Source organism: Colletotrichum chrysophilum (assembly GCF_026319265.1).
Source record: "Colletotrichum chrysophilum strain AFK26 chromosome Unknown scaffold_32, whole genome shotgun sequence".
NCBI classification, from domain to species: domain Eukaryota; kingdom Fungi; phylum Ascomycota; class Sordariomycetes; order Glomerellales; family Glomerellaceae; genus Colletotrichum; species Colletotrichum chrysophilum.
Genome location: NW_026517319.1, coordinates 91,644 through 106,430, shown reverse-complemented (window position 1 = coordinate 106,430; position 14,787 = coordinate 91,644). Strand labels below are relative to the sequence as shown.

The 14,787-nt window shown below is 55.4% G+C and overlaps 7 protein-coding genes across 7 annotated transcripts; 3 read left to right on the top strand and 4 right to left on the bottom strand.

The window, feature by feature from the left end:
- Positions 1-372: 372 nt before the first annotated feature.
- On the bottom strand, positions 373-2,084 carry COL26b_004988 (uncharacterized protein; the record flags this gene model as incomplete). Its single annotated transcript, XM_053177846.1, has 4 exons — positions 373-742; positions 796-1,380; positions 1,440-1,750; positions 1,830-2,084. The coding sequence occupies 4 exons, from the start codon at positions 2,082-2,084 to the stop codon at positions 373-375; spliced, it is 1,521 nt and encodes a 506-aa protein (XP_053038155.1).
- A 919-nt stretch (positions 2,085-3,003) lies between these two features.
- Positions 3,004-4,101, bottom strand: COL26b_004987 (uncharacterized protein; the record flags this gene model as incomplete). The annotated part of the gene is made up of 1 exon (XM_053177845.1): positions 3,004-4,101. The coding sequence occupies one exon, from the start codon at positions 4,099-4,101 to the stop codon at positions 3,004-3,006; it is 1,098 nt and encodes a 365-aa protein (XP_053038154.1).
- Positions 4,102-4,742: 641 nt separating this feature from the next.
- Positions 4,743-6,731, top strand: COL26b_004986 (uncharacterized protein; the record flags this gene model as incomplete). The annotated part of the gene is made up of 2 exons (XM_053177844.1): positions 4,743-6,606; positions 6,664-6,731. 2 exons carry the CDS (start codon positions 4,743-4,745, stop codon positions 6,729-6,731), a joined length of 1,932 nt encoding a protein of 643 aa, XP_053038153.1.
- A 276-nt stretch (positions 6,732-7,007) lies between these two features.
- COL26b_004985 (uncharacterized protein) lies at positions 7,008-8,055 on the bottom strand (the record flags this gene model as incomplete). The annotated part of the gene is made up of 2 exons (XM_053177843.1): positions 7,008-7,852; positions 7,908-8,055. 2 exons carry the CDS (start codon positions 8,053-8,055, stop codon positions 7,008-7,010), a joined length of 993 nt encoding a protein of 330 aa, XP_053038152.1.
- A 289-nt stretch (positions 8,056-8,344) lies between these two features.
- Positions 8,345-9,171, top strand: COL26b_004984 (uncharacterized protein; the record flags this gene model as incomplete). The annotated part of the gene is made up of 5 exons (XM_053177842.1): positions 8,345-8,356; positions 8,454-8,503; positions 8,898-8,991; positions 9,052-9,105; positions 9,163-9,171. 5 exons carry the CDS (start codon positions 8,345-8,347, stop codon positions 9,169-9,171), a joined length of 219 nt encoding a protein of 72 aa, XP_053038151.1.
- A 557-nt stretch (positions 9,172-9,728) lies between these two features.
- Positions 9,729-12,063, top strand: COL26b_004983 (uncharacterized protein; the record flags this gene model as incomplete). Its single annotated transcript, XM_053177841.1, has 5 exons — positions 9,729-9,953; positions 10,006-10,094; positions 10,152-10,726; positions 10,773-10,910; positions 10,958-12,063. 5 exons carry the CDS (start codon positions 9,729-9,731, stop codon positions 12,061-12,063), a joined length of 2,133 nt encoding a protein of 710 aa, XP_053038150.1.
- A 405-nt stretch (positions 12,064-12,468) lies between these two features.
- On the bottom strand, positions 12,469-12,936 carry COL26b_004982 (uncharacterized protein; the record flags this gene model as incomplete). Its single annotated transcript, XM_053177840.1, has 1 exon — positions 12,469-12,936. The coding sequence occupies one exon, from the start codon at positions 12,934-12,936 to the stop codon at positions 12,469-12,471; it is 468 nt and encodes a 155-aa protein (XP_053038149.1).
- Between the last annotated feature and the right edge of the window lie 1,851 nt (positions 12,937-14,787).

Here is a 14,787-nt window from a genome sequence, read left to right as displayed (position 1 = left end):
GAGGACGCGCGACGAACGCAAACATGATGGAAACAGCAGCGCGTGCCGATCATACCTCCCGAGAGGATGGGACACTCATGTTTGCTAGCCTCTTAGCTTGTAGCCAAGCCACGAGACTGGCGTTGTTGTCTTATCTCAATTCTCAAAATCGCAGGTCAGATCTCAAATGAAATGCTTGCTTTTCATTCTTCCATAGCTTGGCCGATCACATCCGCTTTTGTACACGATGGAACCCAACGAAGGACGCCTCGGAGCCGAAATGAAATCAGCCATGCACACGCCAACCGAACCGAGCTGAGTCGTCACATTTCCAGTGTGAATACCATACATTCCAGGTGGCATTTCTTCTGCCAGCCACTAAACATGGAGGTTTTAGATGCTCCGGCCCGTGTCACGTCCAACCTCCTCCTGGAAGCCCATGCCATTGCGGATGCGTGCTTCAACTTCGACGACTCGCTTGGGAAGCATGAAACCCAAACCGAAGAAGACGAAGAAGGCCCATTTCCATCGGAAGGGATTAAAGGTGACGCTGAAGGCGAACCACCATAGAAGCTCGAGGTAGGTGAAGAAGTCGAAAGCGCCAGTGGGCGAAAAGTATTTCAGGAGCTTTGTCATCTCGATCCACGACTTCATCCAGAATGGATGCGGTCTCGTCAACGGGTCGATCAGGAACATGAGGAGAATTCTCGTGTAGATACCGATATGCCAGTTGCCTACGGTTCCGATAGCGGCAACATAGGTGCTGCAGAGTGAGTCAGTTACATGTGAGTTTGCATGTGTCAAGCCAAGACTTACCAGTTGATCGCAGAGATGGACGGATGGTTGGGTGGGAACGTCTGGATGTACCAGTTGGGAGGGCTGTACGGCTCGGTGAAACAGTCCTCGGGTAGGAAGTCGAGCGAGGGACGCTTATAACCAGTAGCCATGACAATGATATCCGCGGGAACCACCTCTCTCCTTCCTGGGCCATCCTTGGGAACACCTTGAGCACGTCGGTTGACGATGACACCATCAGCGGTAAAGCCCTCGATATCGCAACGAATCCACTCAGCATGGCCCGAGCGAATGGTTTCCATGACGTGGCTGTTGACCATCGGCGTGTCCATGTAGATGCCTTTGTTGTAAGGAGCGATATCTTGCAAGTCGCGATAGAACAACTTGCGGAGCAGGGTCTCGGGGATCCATGAGAATCTCGTCTCTTGGCCAAGAATGTTCATTGCCAGCAACATGTTCACGATTGGATTGCGAGGAATGATCCATTTGTCGCTGCGAGACAGGATCGAGGTCTTTTCGGCTTCTTCGTCTACGGCAAACTCCAATGCCTCAACAGCGCTGGCACCACCACCAATGACGACCATCTTCTTGCCCTTGGCGTTCTTTCTATAAAGTCATTAGTCCTGCAGCGCACCAGAGAGTACCTAGGGGTTGGAGATTCATACCCGGTGAGTTGACTGGAGTGGTACACATGACCCTTGAAGTTCTCCATTCCGGGGATATGGGGCATTTTGGGCTTGCCGCATGTGCCAACAGCAGCGATAACGCCCTCGAAGTGACCATTTGCGGTGTTGTTGACAACCCAGCGACCCTTTTCGTCCTGGTAGACTTTGTCCACGGGGGTGTTGAACTTGGTGCGAGTCTCCAGTCCATATTTCTCCCAAACCTGCTTAACTTGGCTGAGGATTTGCTGTCTGTCGGGGTAGCCGCGCTCCCATTTCACGGAGGGATGGAAGCGGAACATCATGGAGTGAATCTGTAAGCTGGAAGAATTGTTGACTTTCTGTATCTGACGTTAGTGCTACTCCAAATTGGGTTGCCAGGGGTTGTCGTACACTCCAGATACCTCCCAAATTCTCGCGACCGCCCGCCTCGAATATGACGACGTCGAATCCATGACCGATACAATGCGCTGCAGACGTGACACCGGTGATACCAGCTCCAATGACCGCCACCTTGGGACGGCTCAGGCGGGTGCTCGGCTCGGGAGGAGTGGGCGAAAAGATCTTATCCGCGAACCATTGGAACACCTGGAAGAGGAAAAGGAAGGGATGGAAGAGGGGATTCTCTACGCGAGATTCGGACGGCATCGTGGCAGACAGGCCTCAAGCCCAGACGTGTTCGGTGGTTGTTTGAGTAGCAGAGCAGTCGATGTTTTGTCCAGCGGAGTGTAGGAGGACAAGACAAAGCAACGAAAGGGGGTATGAAACTCTATAAAACCAATTGAGGAAAAAAAAGGCTAAGGGAGCTCAACAGAACGAGGCGAACGTGGCAGACGGCAAGCCTAGGAAGCTCCAGGAGCTCTGGGCAGCTCACTGGCATGTGAGCTTCCCTTAACGTTGAGGTCAGGTCCGCCTCAAACCCCCCGCGGCTGGCAGACTGAGACGGCCGGCGAACAGGCCCACTGGTTATGAACGATTGACGTCACCAAGAACGCTAGGGGAGTCAATTGAAACGCCACAGGGAAGCATGTGAAATACGGGGTTAGCCCGGCCCAGCCCACTGTTCTGTGCCTGTCTTGACCTGACGCCAGGGAACTGCTGGGGGGCATGGGCCGCCGTTTGATCCAGCCCGCCTTCAAAAACCCCATTGGAAAAGTCTTTCGAAGGTGGCTGTCATCACTTGGGAAGACATGCGAAATCAAGGCCGAATGGTCGACTGTGGCAGGGCTATGCATAGTCCGAGGACCAAGACACTGCCGAGGCCACCTGCTGTTGGCTGCTACGCTGAAATGGTTGGGTGATCTAAACCAGGTTGGATCGCGAATTCGGAAGATTATCGCTGGCTGGCCGATCGGATTAGCTGCCGGTATGGTACTTCCCAGTCACTGAGCATGGCACCAGACGAATTTCCATGGGCACACAACCAGGCCACACATTGTCACAAACACAATTGCAACTCTAAAACGTCGACTGAACTGGTCTAACCCAGTCCAAGAACCTCGGCAAAAACTCCTTTCTTTTTGATGCTGAATACCTTTCGACGCACTGTTGGGGTATCTCCGTCCGTCTATCGCTTGCCTCTGTCGCGTCTGCCCGCCTCCAGGGTCTTGACACGCTTCTGGAAACGCTCTCCCATCTCGGCTCTTTGGCCGCTGCCCCTCGGCCCGTCTGTCGTCTCTCTCCCGCGCTTCCGGCTCTTGTCGAGGAGATCGCGGGTACCGCCGCTCTTCTTGCGTGCAGTGAGTCTGTTGATGCGGTCCACGCCCTCTCCCAAGTCTCTCCATTCCTCTCCGCCAAATTGCATGCGACCACTGCGGCCGGTTCTCGCGTTCTCCTTAGCCTGCTCCTTCTTGCTCTTGGGAGCGAGACGGACAAAGTTGGTTTCTTCGTACTCGCGGCGTTCGTCCTCGTCCTTGCGCTCCGCCGCCGTCTTCATCCTGCGACCTCCAGACACAATGGTTGTACCAATACTTGGCTCTGCGAGGGGAGCGGTGGACATTTCGGTCTCGATAAACTCGTCCATGACAGCAGACTTGTGGGGGCGACGGTCGGTCTTCTCGCGGCGCTCCGAAGGCATGACTGTAGGGGCGATCCTTGGCGGACGGTAGACTCCATCCTTTTTGGCGGCTGCGACAGCGGCAGAGGCCGCGGCGGGACGGACGAAGGCGTCTGGTCGCGCTTGCATGGCGGAAGCCTTGAGGTCTTCCTCATCGTCGGACTCCTCCTCGCTGCCTGATTCGTCGTCGGACGCAGATTCGGAGTTGTCGCCGTTGCCTCCCTCCGCTGCCTCGGCGGCTTTGGCGTTTCTCTCGGCATCGTCCGCAGCGCGCAGGATCTTTTCAATCTGGTAGCGCAACTTGTCTTCGAGAGGGCGAACACCCTTCTCCAGGTAAAGTCTCAGTTCCACCAACTTCTTGACGACTGCCTGCGTAGTGTCGTCGGCGTTCCCATCGTCGCTAGATTGCTTCTTAGCGTTGCGAAGCTTGAGCAAGATCAGGAAAACCAGATTTTGGAGGTAGGAAAGAAGAAGCTCGTTCTTGACGTCGAGGAGCGAGATGCCATTCTGAGGTGGCGCAATTGAATTCTTGGGTGCTGCGTCCAGCGAAGTCGCCAATGACTGTGTCAAAGAGTCCAGCAGAGCTGGCAGACTGCTTGGTGCAGCCATTTTGACCTGGCGAGAGTGGCTGCGACTGGTGAAGATTTTTGAAGCAGCAGCGTGAACAGGAACGCGACCAAGGAATTTTTTTTTTTGCAACCGCAAAACCGATCTGCAGGTGCGGGACCCGGACCTGCGGGCGTGTGGATCCCCGACTGTCGGACCCCACCACCAGTGTTTCCTTCCCCTGTGCCACGGGCGGGACGCCGGGGAGATAATGTTCCGATAGGGAGCTCGGACAAAGGTGACTAAGCCGCATTTGGGACAGTTGTTCGAGACGGGAGGCAGGCGACAGCAAGCAGCTGGAGCTCCTGTGGACGAAGCTCCCAAACCTGACACAACAAAAAAGCAATTGGCCATCTGTCCACCTTGGGAGCTCTGTGCTTCTACACCCACGATCGCAGGCTCTTCCGTCTTTTCTTTCGAGTCATTTTTTTCAACGCATCTCGCCTGGAGCTGAACAAACCCGGACGATCCACCGGCTGTAAGCCGCTTCGCGTACATATATCCAAGGGTACGTAATCGCGATCTATGGAGCTATTCCCATCGGTTTCATGTTTCACGCTACTGTTCTCTTGAACAGCGCAAACGCATCGCAATTCGCCGAGGCTGACGGCGAATATTGAACAGAGCTCTAGTATCTCCCCATAATGCAATTGCGAGATATGGTGCCTTCATCGGCGCTAGTCGCCTCGCTGCTGGCGATCCCGCAGCTGGCGTCCGCATTCTACCTGCCAGGTGTTGCGCCCACGTCCTACAAGAAGGGCGACGTCGTTCCCCTGTATGTCAACAGCATCAAGCCTGTCGCCGCTCCCTCCGACTCGCGACTACATTCGATCGTATCCTACGACTATTACCATCCCGGATTCAAGTTCTGCGAGCCGTCCCCCGCGCCCGAATATGTGTCCGAAAGTCTCGGCAGTATCCTTTTCGGAGACCGCATTATGACCTCGCCCTTCGAGCTGCGCATGAAAAACGACGAGGTTTGCAAGCCGCTCTGCATCCAGAAATATCCTCCGGCTGCTGTTGGCTTTGTTCGGCGCCGTATCGAGCAGGGCTACAGCTTGAACTGGCTCGTGGACGGCTTGCCCGCGGGACAGGAGATCTACGACGACTTCACGAACACAACGTTCTACAACCCCGGCTTTCTGATGGGAGGCGCCGACGAGCAGGGAAACATCATCTTCAACAACCACTATGACATCAACATCGAGTACCACCCGGTCAACGGCGACGAGACCCAACTCCGTGTTGTCGGCGTTGTGGTGGAGCCCAGCTCCCGTGCTTACCCTGGTCTGCTGGACTGCAACAACCAGATGGAGCCTATTATCTTCAACGAGGACAGCGGCGAGAAGGAGGTCAAGTTCTCTTACTCGGTCTACTGGAAGGAGTCCAAGACAGCCTGGGCAACTCGCTGGGACAAGTACTTGCATGTCTTTGACCCCAAGATCCACTGGTTCTGGCTCATTGACACTGCTATCATCGTGATTATCCTGATCCTCACAGTCATGTCCATCTTGGTCAGGGCCTTGAAGAAGGATATTGCTCGATACAATCGTCTGGATCAGATCAACCTGGACGATCTGTCGGGTACCTCGGTCATCGAGGATGGCGTGCAGGAAGACTCCGGGTGGAAGTTAGTCCACGGGGACGTATTCCGCAACCCATCCCACCCTCTCCTCCTTTCCGTTCTGCTCGGAAATGGTGTGCAGTTGTTCGTCATGGCCGGCTTCACGATCTGCTTCGCTCTTCTCGGTTTCCTGTCGCCGTCTAACCGTGGCTCGCTCGGTACTATTATTCTCCTCCTCTACACCATTCTGGGTTTCGTCGGCGGCTATGTCTCCTCGAGGACTTACAAGTCGATGCAGGGTGAGAAGTGGAAGATGAACATTGCGCTCACCCCGATCTTGGTCCCCAGCATCGTCTTTGGCGCGTTCTTCTTCCTTGATCTGTTCTTGTGGGCCAAGCAGTCTTCAGGTGCTGTTCCTTTCACCACTATGCTCGTCATTATCGCCATCTGGTTCGTCCTGTCGGTCCCTCTGTCTTTTGCTGGATCGTGGATGGGATTCCGTGCTTCCGTCCTTGAGCCCCCCGTCCGAACCAACCAGATCCCCCGCCAGGTCCCGCCCGTCACGACCTACCTGAGGCCGATCCCCAGCATGCTGATCGTCGGTCTACTGCCGTTCGGTGCCATCTTCGTTGAGCTGTACTTCATCATGAGTTCGGTCTGGTTCAGCCGGATTTATTACATGTTTGGCTTCCTCTTCCTCTCCTACGGCCTTATGATCGTCACCACTGCCGCAGTCACGATCCTCATGGTCTACTTCCTTCTGTGCGCCGAGAATTACAACTGGCAATGGCGCTCTTTCCTCGCTGCCGGTATGAGCGGTGGCTACATCTTTGCCAACTGCCTGTTGTACCTCATCACTAAGCTGAACCTGAGTAACCTGGCCGGAACTGTGCTATACATCGGATACAGCGCCCTCATTTCCTTCCTCTTCTTCATTCTGACCGGTAAGAGTACCCACCACACAAGCACACCCGTCCGGACACGACGCTAACTTCGCACAGGCTCGATTGGTTACTTTGCTAGCTGGTGGTTCGTCAGGAAGATTTATGCCTCCATCAAGATCGATTAAGTGGCATGGTGTGGAGGCGTTGGCATGTGACGAACGAATCATGTTGCTGTATGATTACTTTATTTGTACGAATACTTGCTAAGCGTTGCATTGGTGTTGATGAGCAGCGCATATGCAGCGCTTTTGATCATGGGATTTCAAAATGCTCTCTTCCATTTAGATGTTTTAGACGGATGAAAGGTAGACGAAAAATGGATGCCACCATGTCCCGAAACGCCTGCTGTGATGCTTTTACTACTCCCGGGAGGTTGTACACTGTAAGGTCCAAACTGAAGACTATTCGTCATCATCATCGTCGTCCATGATGCTCGTGAACTGGAACTGCTTGTTCTTTCCAGCGGATGAGGCACCAGCGCCGACGGCCATGCTGTCGCGTCTGTAAGCCTCCTGCTGCTCGCGGCGGATCCTCTCCATCTTCTCCTGGTACTCGCGGTTCTTCCTCTCCAGCTCGGCCTTCTCCTGCTCCTCGCGCGCCTTGCGCTCCTCCTCTTCCTTGCGCTTCGCCTCGGCGATCTGCGCTGGATCGTAGCCACGCGGTTCAATGCCTTGGTCCTGCAGTTCTTGGAACACCGCCATCGCACCGCTGCGGATCTGGAACTCGTTCGGCCACGGGATGAAGCTCGCGTTGAAGTGCGGGTCGAGGTGGTTGCGAAGACCATCGGGGAGAGATGTCGCGCCACTCGTCGTGGTTTGCTGCGTCGCAGCCAGGTCCCCTGAGCTGGTGCCACCGTTGATAGCACCTGACGGGTCGGGTGTCTGGGTCTGGCTGGGTGTTGGAGCAGCGCTGACGGGCTGGCTTTGCATACCGTTTGCGCCGGGGGTCGTGGCTGCGGTCATGCTCGTGTTGGGTTCTGGGGCGGGCGTGCTGCCTTCCGTCGGTACGCCGTTTGTGATGGCTGCCGGGGGCATGGTGGTCTTGCTGATGCGGCGGGCGTAGTTGAGGAGCTCATCGTACTTGACGGGGTACTTTGGTCCGTTGGTGTACATCGTGATTTGGGTGGTGGTGATGTCCTTGCGGGTCGTTGCGAGACTCTGGAGTGTCTCCCGGATCTGGGAGTCAAGGGACGAAGTTGTCGCACGAAGCTGCTGCAGCCGCAGGTGGTTGTTCTGGTGAACTTGTACTGATTTTGAGGGTTAGCAGTGAGTTGTGAATAGCTTCATTCGAGAAGACTGTACCCTCATCGAGGCCTCTCGCGAGATCGTTGTCAGCTTCATGAAGGTCCAGTGCCTGTTTGGCATTCGGATGATATTTCGAAACCGACTCGATCAGACTGGCAAGAGCCTTCTCAACGCGCTCGAAGCGCGCATCGATGACTTTGTCCATGTTGGCGTGCCGAGCTCCTCGATCGCCGACGTCGGTTGAGCTGTGCTTGTGGAGGAAAGGATCGTTGCATTCGAGAAGCGCAAGGCTGAGCCGATTCAGGGCGAGCTGAGTGGGTCCTGCCGAAAACCAGCGCCGATTGGCTCCAGCTCCCTCAGCCAGTAGCCTGAGGCGCAATGGAAATCCGGCTTTTCCCGCTAAGAATCTCGCGCAACATCATCACTCTTTCACGATTCCCTTTTGCATCTGCAATTGAATATCCCAATTCGTCTGCACGACGCACACAGTCAAGATGGTCACTCCTGTAAGTCCGATGTCCGCCCAGAGGCTTTTCTCTTCGCTCAGAGCCTTTTTGAGCCACTGCGCAACCTACCATTTGCTGATCACTGCTTTCTCTGCAGCCCCGTGTTGGTACTCTGTACCCTACCTACCGCAGCAAGTTCGGCCCCAAGTACGTTCCTCGATAGCCCTACGATTCCGAAGCACGTCACTCCTTCGATTCTCGGCCCGTCAGCGTCATGAACGAGCGATGCAATGCCTCCAGAACCTACGACATGAAATCAGAGCAGTGGACTGACTGGTTGGATTTAGGTACAACACGGTCCCCAACGTCGCTGGCTGGACTGTTAGCCAGGTTATCAAGCTGTGAGTGTTCCCCGAACATCTGCGCCCTTCGCGGAAGCCCCCATAGCGCCCTCAAGAAACCTCAACACCCTCTTCCGTTCGGCCGGACACCCGAGATCAAGGCCGAAGGCAGGAGCAGGACACGGGTTCCGGTTCTAGGGAGCAACACGCCGCTGGAAGACCACGTATTTGGAGAGCCAAGTGCTGACTTGCTATTTCAGTGGTGTCCGTGCTGGTGGCTTCGGTGCCGCTGCTGGTATTGCTGCTCTGTTCTACACCTCTGGCATTCCCAGAATACAGAAGGACATCCTCCAAGTAAGCCAAGCCAACTGCGTAGAACAACTGCAGAAGGAGAGATGACTGACACCCGCACAGAAGATCCCCATCCTCGGCAACCAGTTTGTCAAGGAGGTCCACCCTGCCGACAACGTAAGTTCCCTCCAAATGTTAGAGCATACGTGAACAGCTTGCTGACTTTTGGCCCAGCCTTTCTAAACAACTTCCTGTCACAACTATGTTTTCCTGGATAGACAAAGGGAAAGCATTGTGAGCTGGAGTTATGAGACCATGGAGAGTTCTCCCTCTGAGGAGTGTATAAAAGATGCAATAGACTCTTAAACTTTACTTTGTTTGACTTTGGACCAACTGCTCGGTTACATGGGATTTGAACCTTGACCAACTATTCAATCTCAATACTGTGATAATATCCAGGTGTTTTGCTGCAAACATGTCACTGATCTTACCTGTGTGGCTGATTTACCAACTTCAATATGCACCGTGCACATACAGTGCGAAGACGCGTAACCTCCCCCATTTGAGCGTTTGGCGAACTGTTCACTTTCATCTCACTTCCACAGTCAGGAGGCCCAACTTTGGTAGCAGACCAGCTTTCGTATTGAGTCAGAAACGCCTCAGGTTTATTTTTCTCTTGACTTCAGATTCTCTTCCGCTTCCTTTGCTCACCTGGGTTCTCATGCGGCCTTCATAATTATTTTCATCAACCAGCCTGTCCTTTCCGCACCAACGGCACCTCAGGGTGTCTTACAACCATCATGAAGGCCATCGAAGCCTACGTCGATGGGCTCAACCTCCTCTCAATCATTGTGCTCTACACTCTTCTGTGGTTGATTACTCCGAGACTCCGTAACCCGACACCATCGGGTCCCAAGACCAACAAGCTTTACGATGGCTTGATGCGCGTCTCCTACAGCATCATCTTCATTGTTGGATGGGCTTGGTGCAGCAATGTCATGTCGCATGTGGAGGAGCCGTACCTGGTCGGTCAGAAATGTTCAATTTGATGTGGCTGCACTCGTTGACACTGCCTAGGATGAAGTCTTTCATATTCCACAGGCTCAAAAATTCTGCCAGGGAAGGTGGACGGAATGGGACGACAAGATCACGACTCCTCCCGGCTTGTAAGTTGCCCTTCTTGGCCAGCATCTATGCCCAGCACCCGTCGCTCACATTCTCAGGTACGTCCTTTCGAAGTACTATCTCGCCATGATGCTGCGTCCCGAGTGCTCCGTCTTGGACCTGCGAGGCGTCAACATCATCGCCATCATCGGCCTCGGCATCCTGGCCACGCACTGCCGTCACCTCATTGAGACCCGTCGTAACGACGCCAAGTCTCCAGCGCCGCCCGTCGTGCTGTCCTTCTACTCGATCCACACAGGCTGGAACATCGCCTTGTTCCCCGTCCTGTTCTTCTTCTCCGGCCTCTACTACACCGACGTCGTCTCGACCTTGTCCGTCCTGGTTGCCTATTACCACCATCTGCGCCGCGTCCGCGAGGAGAGAAGCTCGTTCCTCAGTGACCTGACTACGATCATTCTCGGAGTAGTGACCCTGACGATGAGACAGACGAACGTGTTCTGGGTAGTCGTGTACATGGGCGGTCTCGAAGCTGTATCGGCGGTCAAATCCCTCCGTCCCGCCCCTGCTAAGAAGCCTGAGTTCGGAACTCTGTTGGATTGTGCCAAGTACCACGGATGGAGGTACTCCCTAGGAGACATTCACGATCCTCCCCTGAATACTGCCTGGCCAGATGGTACGTCTCCTACATTTCAATACCATGTCCTTCGCTAACCAGTCAGATCTCGTTGTCTCCGCGCTCAGTATCGGCGTCGCCGCCATCTTCAACCCCTTCCGCGTGTTGAAGAAAGTCTGGCCGCACATCACCATCATGGGTCTCTTTGCTGGGTTCGTGGCGTGGAACGGCGGTGTCGTACTCGGTATGCCACATCGCTTCCCATTGGCTTGTTGATCTAACAACTTGCAGGTGACAAATCCAACCATGTCGCAACGATCCACCTCGCCCAGATGCTCTACATCTGGCCAATGTTTGCCTTCTTCTCCTTCCCGCTGTTCCTCCCCTCGGTCATCTCTGTCCTTCGCTTTGGCCATGGTCTTTCCACCTCCGTCTTTGGCACGGTTGCCACCAAGGAGACATCAAAGGCATCGACCAAGAATCCCAAGGCGGGAACTGACAAGGACGAGCCGACGCAGAAGCCACCGCAAGTCTCTGCCGCATACGCTCTCCTGCAGACCATCGTCGGGAACAAGCTCTACCAACTCGCCCTCACGCTCTTCCTCGTCGCCCTCACCTTGCTCGTCGTCAAATTCAACACAATCATCCATCCCTTTACTCTGGCAGACAACAGACACTACATGTTCTACGTCTTCCGCTATACGATCCGAAGGCCCGGCCTCTTCCGCTACTACCTCATCGTCCCTTACACCGTCGCCCGCTGGCTGTGCTGGGACGCCCTCAGCGGCTGCGGACAGGGCGGCTTCCTCTCAGACCACACGCAGGACTGCTCAGGACAGTATACCCACCTCCGCCCCGGTCCATTCGAGAACAGCCCCTTCAGCGCCGGGAGCTCGCAGCCCCGTCCGGAGAAGCCGCCTTCCACCGATGCTCTCGAAAGCGAAGTCGTGGGCGAGAAGCAGGGCGGAGACGCCAAGTACCACCCCTACGCCCTCATCAAGCTCGACGAGCCGACCTCAAACAGCACGGAGCCCACGTCGTCGTCGACGGCGATCCTGCTGCTATTAGCGACCACTCTGTCCTTGGTCACGGCGCCCCTCGTCGAGCCGCGGTACTTCATCCTCCCCTGGGTCTTCTGGCGGCTCCTCACCCCGGCGTGGAAGGTCCACGAGCACGCGGTCACCCACCCTGTCCTCACAAAGCTCGAGGGTCTTCCGATCGTCGGTGCGCCAGTTCGGTTCAGCAAGAAATTCGATGTCAGGCTGGTATTGGAGACGTCGTGGTTCATCTTGGTCAACTTGGTGACCATGTACATCTTCATCGCCAAGCCATACAAGTGGAGAGACGAGAATGGGCGGGTTCTCGATGGCGGCCGGATGCAGCGTTTCATGTGGTAGAGCACCGCCGCCTTACCTTTCCCGTGGCACATGTACAAAGAACGCGTAAATAAAGAGACGAGTGGTGAGGTGAAAATTGTATTGTAATCTGTTCAGTGGTCTTGCCCAACTTGATGCTTTTCTCTTTTTGCGTAGCAATGTTTGCACTTTCATGTGTGCTCTAACCCTACGACGTAGGATTTGTTCGTCGTCGAAAACAACAAGAAATCATTAGCCCATCCGTAAACGCCGTCCCGAGGTCCCGAAATCCTCGGGGTGTTCAATGTCCCGAACTTTGTCGGTTTTGTTCGTTTAATGATGCCCTTGTCCCATGTCCGCCTATGTACCTAATGTCATGCCCACTTCGTCGTGTCCCTGTCATTCTCTTGATGTATTTTCGTCATCGTCATCATCCTCTTGTCGGTTCTATAAGCTCAGTCGATCGAGACTCAAGCCATCGTTGCTGCGCACCCTCCGTACGACGCCGAGCTTGAAGAACTTTTCCTCGCCGCCCGCTGTCCGCCCGCCGATGTACCACTTGTCGGCACCCAGAACGTCACGGAACCCCTCGCTGCTGCTGTCACTTCCTCGTCGTCGGTTCGGGTGGCTTCCGGGAATCGGGATGCCGCCGCGGGGCGAGTGTAGCGGATACTGGTTCACGACACCTGATGTTGAACGCGTCGTGGAGTTGGCGGCTGCGTTGGCGTTGGCGCTACTTGATGATGCGGCATTTGAGGATATCGCACGCGGTGCCGAGGCGGCGGACTGTGTTGCGTAGGATGCTGAGGATGACGTCTGCGTGGAGTGCTTGTTCGGTTGCTGCGCGGACAGAGCGGTGGATTGGCGGAAGGAGGAGAAGAAGGTAGAGAGGAAGAAGGGGCGTTGGGAGGGCATCGTGGCTATAGTTGACTGTTCGCCCAGCCAAATGTCGATGATGGAGGAGGTGAGATGCGTGGTTGCTTAGCCCGGCTCCCCGTGCGTGCGTTGGTGCGCCGCGAGAAAAATCGGTCGAGGGGGGGATTGAGGGGATGGCACAAGGACGTTATTGTATTTTGACGTAAGTGTCTGGACGGGGAGGTTTACGGTTCCAAACGATAAAATCAAAAACTCGATCGGGGGACCCCTATTCTTTCTTTCCCTTCTTGTTTTTGGCTCTGGAGCGTGTAGTGGTCGTCCGGGTTGCTGGGGGTTATGCTTTCATCCGTGCCCGTGCCGGGTTGGTCCTGGAGTAGAAAGTCCAAGCTTGCGCTCCAAGACGGTTTCGCACGGGAAAAGAAATGAGCAGCCGCGGGGAAGCCGTTATTTGCGTGTTCAGTCGTCTGTCGAAGGGGTCGTGTTCTCCGAAGAATGTCAGTCCGGGGATGGCTGGCTGTCGTCGGTGATGTATGGCGGAGGTAGAAGTGGAAGAGGGAGCGAGTCGGTCGGTACTCGATCCCGTGGGCGGGATTTCGATCGCGGAGGAGTGTGGAAGCGAGTGATCGGCGGCAGAGAGTTGGCAGGCCGCAGATAGAGCGTAGGGCTTTTTTGGGGGGGAGCGTGTGCGTGGGAGAGCGCAGCAGTTGTGCGGCGTGGTGTTTGGTGAGGTCGTGTCGTTCCGGCGTGAAGATCCGGGGAGGTGTGTGTGGTTATCGGATGCAAGTTGGGTGAATAAATCCTGACGTCGACTCACTTGTGGCCCGCCAAACTGGATGATGGAGGGGGAGGCCCGGCTGGATGAGGAATGGCGATGGAAGGGCTGGCAAGGGGGTGGGAGGGCTTCCAAGTTCCAGCGGTCAGCGACAGGAGTCTCTCAGTGGTCGGTCGCGCAGGAGACACCGGAGTCTGGCTGTACTCTGCATGCCCAGCGCACTCTTTGCTCCACGGCTTCCACGCAGCGCAGCTGTTGGCACGCAGTTGTTGGCGCCTCCCCCTTCCCTTTCCCCCTCCATTCGGCCAATCCCGGAAGCGGACGAGACTGGCCAGTGCACCGTCTGGGGGCTCCGCAGTGAGTAATGACCAGGTCGCGATAGGTCAGGGCGGAGATTGGGGGAGGGGCGGTGGATATCCAGGTCACGTTGCCTGGTTTTGTGGGCACGTACCTCGCTAGCCCCGACGGAAAGGGCGCCCCTCGGTCGGTCTTTCCTTCGTCCTGGCCTGGCGTGACATTCACAAGCACCAATACCTCCCTCAGCTGCTTATCTTATCCGTCTTATCCTTATCCGAGGTCCATCGATCGATGCAGATGCACCCCAATGATGCCCAGCGCCCAGTGACAGAATGGAAGCCAGTGACATGATAACGATGCACACCAAGACACAACCACCTGTGGGCTGCACTGCAACTGCAACCGCAACAAGAAACGTCTCCTCGTGCGTCTTCCCCAGATTCTTGGAATTTGCCTTTCTGCGGCTTGTGTCAGTCACTCATATCGGTCCAACCTTCCGTCTTGTCTAAAAGTCAGTCAAGTGTCTAGGCGTCTGCCTTCTTGACTTCGACTTTCTTTCATCTCCCGCATCTGCGCCATCCCACACCACCTTCATCCACCACGAACATGCCTGGTCCCTGCCATCAACCATGATCTGATAATTCTCAGTCCTCTTGAATCATCTCGTATTCTATTGGCCACCCCGAGTAAGGCCCAGCAGCGCAGCGCAGATCTGGAACCGAAACGCCAGGAAGATGCGGCGGCACAGCTGTGCAACAAACCGTAGGATTGCAGCTGGCCTAGATATGCAGCCACCTACGATAGTCAACCTCGTTTAACAC